Source organism: Scyliorhinus torazame, chromosome 31 (assembly GCF_047496885.1).
Source record: "Scyliorhinus torazame isolate Kashiwa2021f chromosome 31, sScyTor2.1, whole genome shotgun sequence".
Taxonomy (NCBI): Eukaryota; Metazoa; Chordata; class Chondrichthyes; order Carcharhiniformes; family Scyliorhinidae; genus Scyliorhinus; species Scyliorhinus torazame.
This window is the reverse complement of record NC_092737.1, coordinates 18432685-18445925: the sequence shown is the minus strand read 5'-3', so window position 1 is coordinate 18445925 and position 13241 is coordinate 18432685. Positions and strand designations below refer to the sequence as shown.

At 50.2% G+C, this 13241-nt stretch overlaps 1 protein-coding gene across 1 annotated transcript in view; it reads left to right on the top strand.

The window, feature by feature from the left end:
• LOC140404734 (chloride channel protein ClC-Kb-like) overlaps positions 1-13241 on the top strand; it is a 143730-nt gene that overhangs the window by 72816 nt on the left and 57673 nt on the right. Inside the window, exons 8-11 of the mRNA XM_072493424.1 lie at positions 3872-3956; positions 5104-5205; positions 8581-8665; positions 11839-12018. Of these exons, the coding sequence (XP_072349525.1) occupies positions 3872-3956; positions 5104-5205; positions 8581-8665; positions 11839-12018 (452 nt within the window). The remainder of the gene's footprint in view (positions 1-3871; positions 3957-5103; positions 5206-8580; positions 8666-11838; positions 12019-13241) is intronic.

The following is a 13241-nucleotide window of genomic DNA, read 5'->3' as shown; positions in this document are numbered from 1 at the left end:
GCCCCTCGAGCCTGCTCCACCATTCAATGAGATCATGGCTGATCTTTTGTGGACTCAGCTCCACTTTCCGGCCCGAACACCATAACCCTTAATCCCTTTATTCTTCAAAAAACTATCTATCTTTATCTTAAAAACATTTAATGAAGGAGCCTCTACTGCTTCACTGGGCAAGGAATTCCATAGATTCACAACCCTTTGGGTGAAGAAGTTCCTCCTAAACTCAGTTCTAAATCTACTTCCCCTTATTTTGAGGCTATGCCCCCTAGTTCTGCTTTCACCCGCCAGTGGAAACAACCTGCCCGCATCTATCCTATCTATTCCCTTCATAATCTTATATGTTTCTATAAGATCCCCCCTCATCCTTCTAAATTCCAACGAGTACAGTCCCAGTCTACTCAACCTCTCCTCGTAATCCAACCCCTTCAGCTCTAGGATTAACCTAGTGAATCTCCTCTGCACACCCTCCAGTGCCAGTACGTCCTTTCTCAAGTAAGGAGACCAAAACTGAACACAATACTCCATGTGTGGCCTCACTAACACCTTATACAATTGCAGCAGAACCTCCCTAGTCTTAAACTCTATCCCTCTAGCAATGAAGGACAAAATTCCATTTGCCTTCTTAATCACCTGTTGCACCTGTAAACCAACTTTTTGCGACTCATGCACTAGCACACCCAGGTCTCTCTGCACAGCAGCATGTTTTAATATTTTATCATTTAAATAATAATCCCTTTTGCCGTTATTCTTACCAAAATGGATAACCTCACATTTGTCGACATTGTAATCCATCTGCCAGACCCTAGCCCATTCACTTAGCCTGTCGAAATCCCTCTGCAGACTTCCAGTATCCTCTGCACTTTTTGTTTTACCACTTATCTTAGTGTCGTCTGCAAACTTGGACACATTGCCCTTGGTCCCCAACTCCAAATCATCTATGTAAATTGTGAACAGTTGTGGGCCCAACACTGATCCCTGAGGGACACCACTAGCTACTGATTGCCAACCAGAGAAACGCCCATTAATCCCCACTCTTTGCTTTCTATTAATTAACCAATCCTCTATCCATGCTACTATTTTCCCCTTAATGCCATGCATCTTTATCTTATGCAACAACCTTTTGTGTGGCAGCTTGTCAAAGGCTTTCTGGAAATCCAGATATCCCACATCCATTGGCTCCCCGTTATCTACCGCACTGTTAATGCCCTCAAAAAATTCCACTAAATTAGTTAGGCACGACCTGCCCTTTATGAACCCATGCTGCTTCTGCCCAATGGGACAATTTCCATCCAGATGCCTCACTATTTCTTCCTTGATGATAGATTCCAGCATCTTCCCTACTACCGAAGTTAAGCTCACTGGCCTATAATTACCCGCTTTCTGCCTACCTCCTTTTTTAAACAGTGGTGTCACGTTTGCTAATTTCCAATCCGCCGGGACCACCCCAGAGTCTAGTGAATTTTGGTAAATTATCACTAGTGCATTTGCAATTTCCCTAGCCATCTCTTTTAGCACTCTGGGATGCATTCCATCAGGTCCAGGAGACTTGTCTACCTTTAGCCCCATTAACTTGCCCATCACTACCTCCTTGGTGATAACAATCCTCTCAAGGTCCTCACCTGTCATAGCCTCATTTCCATCAGTCACTGGCATGTTATTTGTGTCTTCCACTGTGAAGACCGACCCAAAAAACCTGTTCAGTTCCTCAACCATTTCCTCATCTCCCATTATTAAATCTCCCTTCTCATCCTCTAAAGGACCAATATTTATCTTAGCCACTCTTTTTTGTTTTATGTATTTGTAGAAACTTTTACTATCTGTTTTTATATTCTGAGCAAGCTTACTCTCATAATCTATCTTACTCTTCTTTATAGCTTTTTTTAGTAGCTTTCTGTTGCCCCCTAAAGATTTCCCAGTCCTCTAGTCTCCCACTGATCTTTGCTACTTTGTATGTTTTTTCCTTCAATTTGATACTCTCCCTTATTTCCTTAGATATCCACGGTCGATTGTCCCTCTTTTTACCGTCCTTCCTTTTTGTTGGTATAAACCTTTGCTGAGCACTGTGAAAAATCGCTTGGAAGGTTCTCCACTGTTCCTCAACTGTTTCACTATAAAGTCTTTGCTCCCAGTCTACCTTAGCTAGTTCTTCTCTCATCCCATTGTAATCTCCTTTGTTTAAGCACAAAACACTAGTGCTTGATTTTACCTTCTCACCCTCCATCTGTATTTTAAATTCCACCGTATTGTGATCGCTCCTTCCGAGAGATTTGTTTCTTCGGGGTCGGTTTGCAGGATTGAGGGAGCTGGAAGCGAAGTGTGGGCTGGAGCAGGGAGAAGTGTTTAGGTACATGCAGGTTCGGGATTTTGCCAGGAAGGAGATACAGAGCTTCCCAGAGGAACCGGCCTCCACATTGTTGGAGGGGGTGCTGACGACAAGGGGACTGGAGAAGGGGGCAGTGTCAGTGGTGTACGGAGCTATTTTGGAAGAGGATAAGGCACCACTGGAAGGGATCAAAGCAAAGTGGGAGGAAGAGCTGGGAGAGGTTATAGAGGAGGGGGTCTGGTGTGAGGTGCTCCGGAGGGTGAATGCCTCTACCTCATGTGCGAGGTTGGGGCTGATACAGCTGAAGGTGGTCGAGAGAGCGCACCTCACGAGGGCGAGGATGAGCCGATTCTTTGAAGGAGTAGAAGATGTGTGTGAACGTTGCGGGGGGGGGGGGGGGGGGGGGCTAATCAGGTTCATATGTTTTGGTCCTGTCCAAAGCTAGGGGAGTACTGGAAGGAGGTTTTTCGGGTAATTTCCAAGGTGGTGCGTGCGAAACTGGACCCGTGTCCCCGGGAGGCCATATTCGGGGTGTCGGACCAGCCAGGGTTGGAAACGGGAGCGGAGCCTTCGCCTCGTTGATCGCCCGAAGGCGGATCCTGCTGGGATGGAGAGCAGCCTCTCCACCCTGCGCCCTGGCGTGGCGGGGGGACCTGTTGGAATACTTGACCCTTGAGAAGGTTAAGTTCGAACTGAGGGGAAGCTCGGAGGGGTTCTACAAGTCATGGGCACTATTTATTATGCACTTTCAAGAACTGGATAACATCGAACATTAGTTGGGGGGGAGGGGGGCTGTGTAGATTAAGGGTGACTACGGTTAATCCCTGATTCCTTTTTGTCATTTGTTTATGTAAACATGCGGGCTGATGTTTGGGGGTTGGTGGGAGGATGGGACCGTTGTTATGGATATGGGGATTGACATATCTGTTGCTGGTTATTGTTTATTGTTGGTGGGCGTAACTCCCAGAGAAAATGTGAAAAAGGAGGAGAATAAAAATATTTTTTTTAAAAAGCATTGAGATGAGCGATTGAAACTCCGCAGCAAACAAGGTTACGCGCCAAGTGCTGGGAAATGGGATTGGAATGGATGGGTGCTCGATGGCCGACACAGACCTGATGGGCAGAAGAGCCTCATTCTGTGCTGTAAAACTCTATAACTCTATGAGAGGGTAATTTTGCTGACTGCAGCGACTACCTGGAATTTGTGGGCTTGGTGATTGAACCGTAGGAGCGCTTTGAGTGGACGAAGAGGGAGCACACTGCTCTCACAATCATAGTGTGCAAGCATTTAACTTCTTGTGCCTCGCTTGACGTGCGCATCACTTTAGTAAGACAGGCAGGAAAATCCCTCCCAGTATCTTGTGGACCACACTCAGAACCCTGATGGGCTGCACGGGGCCCCTGGGCTACAGGTAGCATCGGAGAAGCCTTGATGCATTATTATTCCCAATTCGCTCAGCTTTGATTCCGGAGGTCCGAGATGGAAGTTGAGTGCACGGCGCCTTGGGGAGATTGGACCCTGTGGCTGACTCTTCCTCCTGCTTCCCTCAGAAACCGTGGCAGTCCTCTTCACTACCAACTGGAGGGTGGAGTTCCCCTTTGACCTGCCGGAGTTCCTGTCTTTCGCCATTCTCGGGTAAGTCGGAGGAATTGCTCTTTCTTTATAAGGGAAGTAAAGACTTGCATTTATAAAGCAATTTTCGCAACCGCAAGGATTTCCAAAGCACTTCAGGGCCAACGGAAGCAAACTGTGAGGAACCACGGCAGCCACTTTGCGCACAGCGAGGTTCTGCTAACAACCCGGGTGTCACAGTGGGTTAGCACTGGTGCATCACAGCGCCAGGGACCCAGGTTCGATTCCCCGCTGGGTCACTGTCTGTGTGGAGTCTGCACGTCCTCCCCGTGTGTGCGTGGGTTTCCTCCGGGTGCTCCGGTTTCCTCCCACAGTCCAAAGATGGGCAGGTTAGGTAGATTGGCCATGATAAATTCTCCCTTAGTATCCAACGATGGGGTTATGCGGATAAGGTGAGGGTGTGGGCGCTTTTTCGGAGGGTTAATGCAGACTCGGTGGGCCGAATGGCCTCCTTCTGCACTGTAGGGATTTTATGAAATTTGCCAATTTCGTATTGTTAGCTATTATCATCAAATAGTGCTACGGGATCTTTTATACCCACCTGACGGGCCATATTGGTTCAACGCATCATCTGGAAGACAGTGCAGCACTCCCGCAGTACTGGCTGGCGTAGATGTCACAATTGTTAGACTGGGGATAAAACCCAGGGAAATCGTCCGAGGGTCGGAGTGGAAGTCGGATGAGGACGGGATTGGGCTCAATTGTGATGCCGCCCAGAGTTAAACAGCCAGTTGACACAAATGGGCTGGTTTAGCACACTCGGCTAAATCACTGGCTTTTAAAGCAGACCAAGGCAGGCCAGCAGCATGGTTCGATTCCCGTACCAGCCTCCCCGAGCAGGCGCCGAAATGTGGCGACTAGGGGCTTTTCACAGTAACTTCATTGAAGCCTACTTGTGCCAATAAGCGATTTTCATTTCATTTTCAAATGGCTGGGGTCACATGAGTGGAAATCGGGGATGTGTTGGCCCTGCAATGCGGAGGTGCCGGCCGGGATTCTCCGACCCCAGGCCGGGCCGGAGAATCGCCGGGGGGGGGCGTTAGATTTTTCTACTGTGTGGGGAGGAATTTGGCAATTTAAGTTAGTAGAAGTTAAACAAAGCTCAAATGTCTGTGCCGTTAATAATCTCCCTTTCTCAAACTTTCCCCAGGGTCTTGTGCGGATGCCTCTGTTGTGTTTATCTGTTCTGCCACCGGAACCTCACGATATTTATGACTAACCACAAAAAGATTTCCAAATTCATGGCAGATAAGTATGTGTCCCGGGGAAAGGACAGCATCTTTACAATGGTGTCACGGCCATTTCTTTTCTGCAATCCCTCAGGCAAGCCCTAGTTCTCTCTTACGGTGCGGTAACTGAGGAGGCATATAAACATAAACACAAACACACGAAGAGGCCACTCGGCCCCTCGAGCCTGCTCCACCATTCAATAAGATCAGGCTGATCTGAATGTTACCGCAACCCCACATTCCTGCCGACCCCCCCAATAACCTTTCAGCCCCGCCATCTACTCCAGCCAGTACTGAGGGAGTGCTGCACTGTCGTTAATCAATAATCTATCCACCCCTGCCTTAAAAGTATTCAAAGACTCTGCTTCCAACCAGAGGCGGACTTACACTTTCGGGGGGTCCGCGCTCTCCACCTTTGTGGGGGACCCATGACACACCACACCCCCTGGTGATGTAGCGGCCTGCCCCCAATGATGTCGAGCCCCGCCCCAATGATGTCAGTCCCTGCCCCCAATAATGTCAGTCCCCGCCCCAATGATGTCAGTCCCCGCCCCAATGATGTCAGTCCCTGCCCCCAATGATGTCAGTCTCTGCCCCCAATGATGTCAGTCCCTGCCCCCAATGATGTTAGTCCCTGTCCCCAATGGTGTCAGTCCCTGCCCTCAATGATGTCGGGCCCTGTCCCAATGATGTCAGTCCCTGCCCCCAATTATGTCAGTCCCCGCCCCAATGATGTCAGTCCCCGCCCCAATGATGTCAGTCCCTGCCCCCAATGATGTCAGTCCCCGCCCCCAATGATGTCAGTCCCTGCCCCCGATAATGTCAGTCCCTGCCCCCAATGATGTCAGTCTCTGCCCCCAATGATGTCAGTCCCTGCCCCCAATGATGTCAGTCCCCGTCCCCAATGATGTCAGTCCCCGTCCCCAATGATGTTGGGCCCTTTTCCCAATGATGTCGGTCCCCGCCCCCAATGATGTCAGTCCCCGTCCCCAATGATGTCAGTCCCCGTCCCCAATGATGTCAGTCCCCGCCCCCAATGATGTCAGTCCCTGCCCCCGATAATGTCAGTCCCTGCCCCCAATGATGTCAGGCCCTGCCCCCAATGATGTCAGTCCCTGCACCCAATTATGTCAGTCCCCGCCCCCAATGATGTCAGTCCCCGTCCCCAATGATGTCAGTCCCTGCCCCCAATGATGTCAGTCCCTGCCCCTGATAATGTCAGTCCCTGCCCCCAATGATGTCAGGCCCTGCCCCCAATGATGTCAGACCCTGCCCCCAATTATGTCAGTCCCCGTCCACAATGATGTCGGGCTCTTTCCCCAATGATGTCGGTCCCCGCCCCAATGATGTCAGTCCCCGCCCTCAATGATGTCAGTCCCTGCCCCCGATAATGTCAGTCCCTGCCCCCAATGATGTCAGGCCCTGCCCCCAATGATGTCAGTCCCTGCCCCCAATGATGTCAGTCCCCGTCCCCAATGATGTCAGTCCCCGTCCCCAATGATGTCGGTCCCCGCCCCCAATGATGTCAGTCCCCGTCCCCAATGATGTCAGTCCCCGTCCCCAATGATGTCAGTCCCCGCCCCCAATGATGTCAGGCCCTGCCCCCAATGATGTCAGTCCCTGCACCCAATTATGTCAGTCCCCGTCCACAATGATGTCAGTCCCCGTCCCCAATGATGTCAGTCCCCGCCCCCAATGATGTCAGTCCCCGTCCCCAATGATGTCAGTCCCTGCCCCCAATGATGTCAGTCCCTGCCCCTGATAATGTCAGTCCCTGCCCCCAATGATGTCAGGCCCTGCCCCCAATGATGTCAGACCCTGCCCCCAATTATGTCAGTCCCCGTCCACAATGATGTCGGGCTCTTTCCCCAATGATGTCGGTCCCCGCCCCAATGATGTCAGTCCCCGCCCTCAATGATGTCAGTCCCTGCCCCCGATAATGTCAGTCCCTGCCCCCAATGATGTCAGGCCCTGCCCCCAATGATGTCAGTCCCTGCACCCAATTATGTCAGTCCCCGCCCCCAATGATGTCAGGCCCTGCCCCCAATGATGTCTGTCCCTGCCCCCAAGTATGTCAGTCCCCGCCCCCAATGATGTCAGGCCCTGCCCCCAATGATGTCAGTCCCTGCACCCAATTATGTCAGTCCCCGCCCCCAATTATGTCAGTCCCTGCCCCCAATTATGTCAGTCCCTGCCCCCAATGATGTCGGGCTCTTTCCCCAATGATGTCGGTCCCCGCCCCAATGATGTCTGTCCCTGCCCCCAAGTATGTCAGTCCCCGCCCCCAATGACGTCAGTCCCTGCCCCCAATATATGTCAGTCCCTGTCCCCAATTATGTCAGGCCCCATCCCAATGATGTCAGTCCCTGCCCCCAATGATGTCAGTCCCCGCCCCCCCAATTATGTCACTCACTGCCCCCAATATTTTCAGTCCCTGCCCCCAATGATGTTACTCCCTGTCCCCAATTATTTTTCTATATATAAATTTAGAGTACCCAATTCATTTTTTCCAATTAAGGGGCAATTTAGTGTGGCCAATCCACCTACCCTGCACATCTTTGGGTTGTGGGGGCGAAACCCACGCAAACACGGGGAGAATGTGCAAACTCCACACGGACAGTGACCCAGAGCCGGGATCGAACCTGGGACCTCCATGAGGCAGCAGTGCTAACCACTGTGCCGCCGTGCTGCCCTTCCCTGCCCCCAATGATGTCGGGCCCCGCCCCCAATGTTGTCGGGCCCCACCCCCAATGATGTCGGGCCCGCCCCCAATGATGTCAGGCCCCACCCCCAGTTATGTCAGTCGCCATCTCCGTCTCCTGACCCCGCCCACCCTCGGCTCACACAATGCAGGGCCCAGAAGCCCAAAGTCGCTGCTCGACAGACTGGCCGCTGTGGTGCTCTTTAGCTTATGACAGCAACAAGCCTGCCCTGTGATTGCTTCATTAAAATCCAGGCCTACCTGTTGTCAGCGTGACGGCAGAGCCAGTCAATATTGCGATCTCTTGTGAGTCTTGAGGCGAGCGAATATGAACTGGCTGATGAGGAACGGGATGGGGAAATGAGCCGATGATATTACAGCGGCACAGGACAGGCCAGAGCCAGACAGATTGAGCCAGTAAAGGTCCAGAGCAAATACTCTACTGAAGTGGATTGTATTCAAGACTTTCAGACACTAAGGACATGGGAATCAGGCGAGGAAATGGAGTCAGGGTGGAGATCAGTCGTGACCTTAGTAAATGGTAGCAAGATGTCTGGAGCCATTCAGAAGGGCGGATCAGTGGGCCTACTACGCCTGTTCTCGCACAGGTGTCACCTTTACAGATGAGACTTTGAAACAGCTGGATGTGAAATGCTCAGTATCTTGAATTAGAAGACAACTATTTTTGTTCCTGCAGTAAGATTCTGTTTGCCGGATTCGTGGCTCTTGTCCTGGCAAGTGTGACCTTCCCGCATGGTGTGGGCCAATACATCGGTTCCAGGGTAAGTACGTGAACAGGCCCTCAGCACCGTCAGAGTGTAGTGTCAGAACCTCGTGTCAGATCGAAGCGTTGACCAAGTCCGAATCCACAGGCGGTAACACCGGGAAAGTACATCCTCGCTCTCCTCGGTATAGGCACCGGCACCAGTCATGTGGAGGGTTTACGGGGAGATGGTAACGTCACTGGAGTGGTAATCCAGCTTAATGCTCTGGGGACATGGGTTCGGATCCCACCACATTTCAATTCAATTGATGAAACCAATAATCTGAAGTTGGAAGCTGGTCTCACTGACGGAGACCAAAAACCCATCTGCTTCACTAATGCACATTAGGGAAGGAAATCTGCCGTCCTTGCCCCGGTCTGGCCTACACGTGACTCCAGACTCTCTCCCCACACAGCGATGTGGTCAACTTTTTAACTGCCCACTCAGAAATGACTGAGCGAGAATGCTCGGTTCAAGGGTAATTAGGGTTGGTCAACAAACGCTGGCCTCGTCCAGCGATGCCCACATCTGATCAAAGAATTAAAATAAGTGGTTGTCAAACTCCCAAGTTTGCTCCTTGAACAACCCAGAAGATGAGTCACGGGAGCACCTTTCCAAAATGTGTGCACATTCCCCGAATGGCTTTGTTTATTCGCTCTCTAAGTGTGTTAGAGATGAGGGAAAGGGAGCACAATCTGACCGGGGGGGCGGGGGGCGGTCAAGAGCCTTGGGGTCCTGAGGTCCGGGATCTCCTGGAGCTGCCGGTCCCTGGTCACGCAGTGCATAAATGAGCCCGGTCTGGTTTCTAAGCCAGAGTCTTCATCACTTAATTGTTCGGGGCACGTTGGCAAAGTGGCAGTGCCACCTACGCCCACCCCCATCCCCAATGATCCCTCACACCCTCCGTGTGAACTCGTGTCCCTCCGCCCAATCTGAATGGCTCCCATTCCCACACTTGTGGTGACCTAGTCCCCTCGATATGCTCCCATAGTCTCTGATACCCTCCTTGCCAACCTTTCCCCTGATTCATCCTATTGGCTCCTTATCGTCCTCATGTCCACTTAATGCCAACTCATACACCTTCACCCACAACCCTTTGCCCTTACACCCTCTAAACCATCTCACACAATATTACCATGGACAGACCTTAGGAGCTATGCTGAGATGCAATAAAATAAATTGACAAGTATCTATTACAGACTTTGCTTTGTTTAAAAAACACATCCTTGATAAAAGTCCACTCAATACATTTAAATCCCCTTAAGTACTTAATCCTTTATAAAAACAAACATTTGTTTTCCACGGCCCCACATGAAGGACAGTGAATCCCTTGATAGCTGTTAATAAAATTGTGAACTTACAGCCCCCATTGTGATAATGATTGGTTTTGGAAGCAGTCAAGCAGTAATAATACTATAAAGGTCGCCCTTTGGGTATGTCAACAAACAGTTGCTAGCACTGATTTTTTTTTAAACTTGAGAGAAAACAGCAGGTTGTTGTTTTCAAAATTTAAAGGGCAGGAGATTTAAATTACTTTATTTCTTGACAGTAATACAGACCGTACCCCGGCAGTTATGAACGTTCATGTCAACTCTTAAAAATTGTATGTCACACAGTGGGGGAAACGCACCTCAACCAGCGGAAAAATGATCTATTTGAACACTGTGCTGAGTTCAAATGGCCTTGCTGGATTTGGGTTTCCCCCGTGTGTGAATCACATCCTTTCCCTGAGGCAAAAATAGGATCTGTCAGAAATTAGGGCAGGACTTCTGGATCTATTTAAATCACAATAAAACAGTTTGAAAGCTTTTCCTCAATCATTTAATGGAAAAGGCAATAGATGTCCCAGTCTCTGGGAGTAAAGGAATTAAAGGGTAGTAGATAATTGGACCAGGGCATGCAGATTTAGAAACATAGAAAATTGGTGCAGGAGGAGGCCATTCGGCCCTTCGAGCCTGCACCACCATTCAATATGATCATGGCTGATCGTGTAAATTCAGTATCCCACTCCCGCGTTCTCTCCCTACCCCCTGATCCCTTTAGCCTCAAGGCCCACGTCCAGCTCCCTCTTGAATATATCCAATGAACCGGCCCCAACAGCTTTCTGTGGTGGGGAATTCCACAAGTTCACAACCCTCTGAGAGAAGAAGTTCTTCCTCATCTCAGTCCTGAATGGCTGACCCCTTATTCTTCGGCTGTGACCCCTAGTTCTGGACGGCCCCCAACACCGGGAATTTTCTTTCCGCAGCTAGCCTGTCCAGTCCCTTCAGGATTTTATAGTTTCTATGAGGTCCCCTCTCAGTCTTCTAAACTCCAGCGAGTACAAGCCCGGTCGATCCAGTCTTTCTTCAAATGTCAGTCCTGCCATCCCGGGAGTTAGTCTGGTGAACCTTCGCTGGACACCCTCAGTAGCAAGAATGTCCTCCCTCAAACTAGCAGACCAAAACTGCACACGATACTCGAGGTGTAGCCTCATCAAGGCCCTGTGTACCTGCAGCAAGACATCCCTACTCCTATACTGAAATCCCCTCGCTAGGAAGGCCAGCGTGCCATTAGCTTTCCTCACCACCTGCTGGACCTTCAGCGACTGTTCCACCCAGGTCTCGCTGCACTTCCCCACGCTAAATTGCCCCTTCATTGGAAAAATGTCCCTGTATTCACATTATAAATTTTTTAAAAAAATTTTTGAGTACACAATTCATTTTTCCAATGAAGGGGCAATTTAGCGTGGCCAATCCACCTACCCTGCACATCTTTGGGTTGTGGGGGCGAAACCCACGCAGACACGGGGAGAATGTGCAAACTCCACACGGACAGTGACCCAAAGCCGGGATCGAACCCGGGACCTTGGCACTGTGAGGCAGCAGGGCTAACCCACTGCGCCAGTTATAAATTTTTATGACCCCCATTTACAATGAGAACCATCTCCGTAAACTTGTGATGCTGTACGTACAACCTCGGGCCAGTCACTGCTGCAGCGCCTCCACTTGGGTTAGGTGGGGAGGTGTAATTACAGTGTGACGAGTTTACATAGGGACTTTCTGTTGCAAGGGTGGGTGTAGGAATTTACAACAGGGACACGTTGATTGGGAGCAGATCTTTCCTATGTTACAGATGCAGCTGGATTCAGTCGAAATGTGGGTACGGCTGAAGTAATCTCTCTGTTTTAAGCACAAATCCTTTGATCACAGCTCTCCATGAAGGAGCACCTGGAAACGTTCTTTGATAACCGTACGTGGGGCTCGGATGAACAGATGCTGGAGAACAGCACCAGGCAGCCTCCTGCCCCGACCTACAACGCTAACTGGCTTCAGTGGACCCACATGAGACTTTCGTCTTTGGAAATGTTGACTTTCTTTATCATACTAAAGGTAATTATTTCTATTGTAAGAGAATTGCAGGTTGGAAAGAATGACAATTGAAGTTGAGTGGCGCTAAGGAATCTTCCTCTATTAAGAATGTAAGAAACAGGAACAGAAGACCATTCGGTCCCTTGAGCTTGCTCAGCCATTCAATACTATCTCCTGCCTCAAGCCCGCCTTCCCACCTGCTCCCCTGACAAACAGGCGACGGCCAGGTAGATTAAGGAATGAATGATTTATTAAAGTAGCAAGCTATATGCAGAGAGTGAGATAAAAGCTACCCTGTTTCAAGACTCCAAACTCTTAACCAACTGGGAAACGGGACGGCACAGTGGCACAGTAGTTGCCACCTCACGGCGCCGAGGACCCGGTCTCGATCCCGGCCCTGGGTCACTGTCGGTGTGGAGGTTGCACATTCTCCCCGCGTCTGCAAGGGTCTCACCCCCACAACCCAAAGATGTGCAGGGTAGGTGGATTGGCCAGGCTACACTGCCCCCAATTGGAAAACAAAATGTTATATCCTGCCTGCTTACCATTGGCTGGGGACTAATGACAATCCCACAATCCTGTGGGAGTATGAGCTTCCCCAATGAGGGGGCGGAGAAACCATTAGCAGACTCCCTGTATAAATAAAGCTGGCCAGTTTGGAAGCAGCAGGAAGGAGTAAGCAGCAAGCGAGGTTGCTGCTGTTGTGTACATATATATATATATATATATATGTTATTGTAAATAAATGTTATTTCTTTATATCCTTGAAACTCGTGCTGGATTCTTCGTGGCCCTCACAAAACTGGCGACGAGGGTTAAAGTGGATAGCTGTCTACACTGCTGAAGCCACCTCCCTGGATTTTTGTTGGATACAGGTTGGAAGTTGTTTTCTATTATACCATGCCTCTGTACGGATGTTTGGATGTTTTTGATGCTGCGCTGGAAAGCTGGAACCAGTACGCACAACGGATGCGTTACTATTTCTGGGCAAACAACATCACCGAAAACGAGCGCCAGGTGGTCATATTGCTCACTGCCTGCGGGCCGCATACGTTTGGGGTGATTAGGAGCCTTACGTACCCAGCTGCGCTGGACACCAAAACGCTTGATGAACTTGTGAATATAGTGGGGCAACATTTTAACCCAACCCTGTCCACGATAGTCCAGCGTTACCGGTTTAATACCGCTGAGAGGACCCCTGGAGAATCCCTTGCCGATTTTCTATCCAGGCTACGCAGGATTGC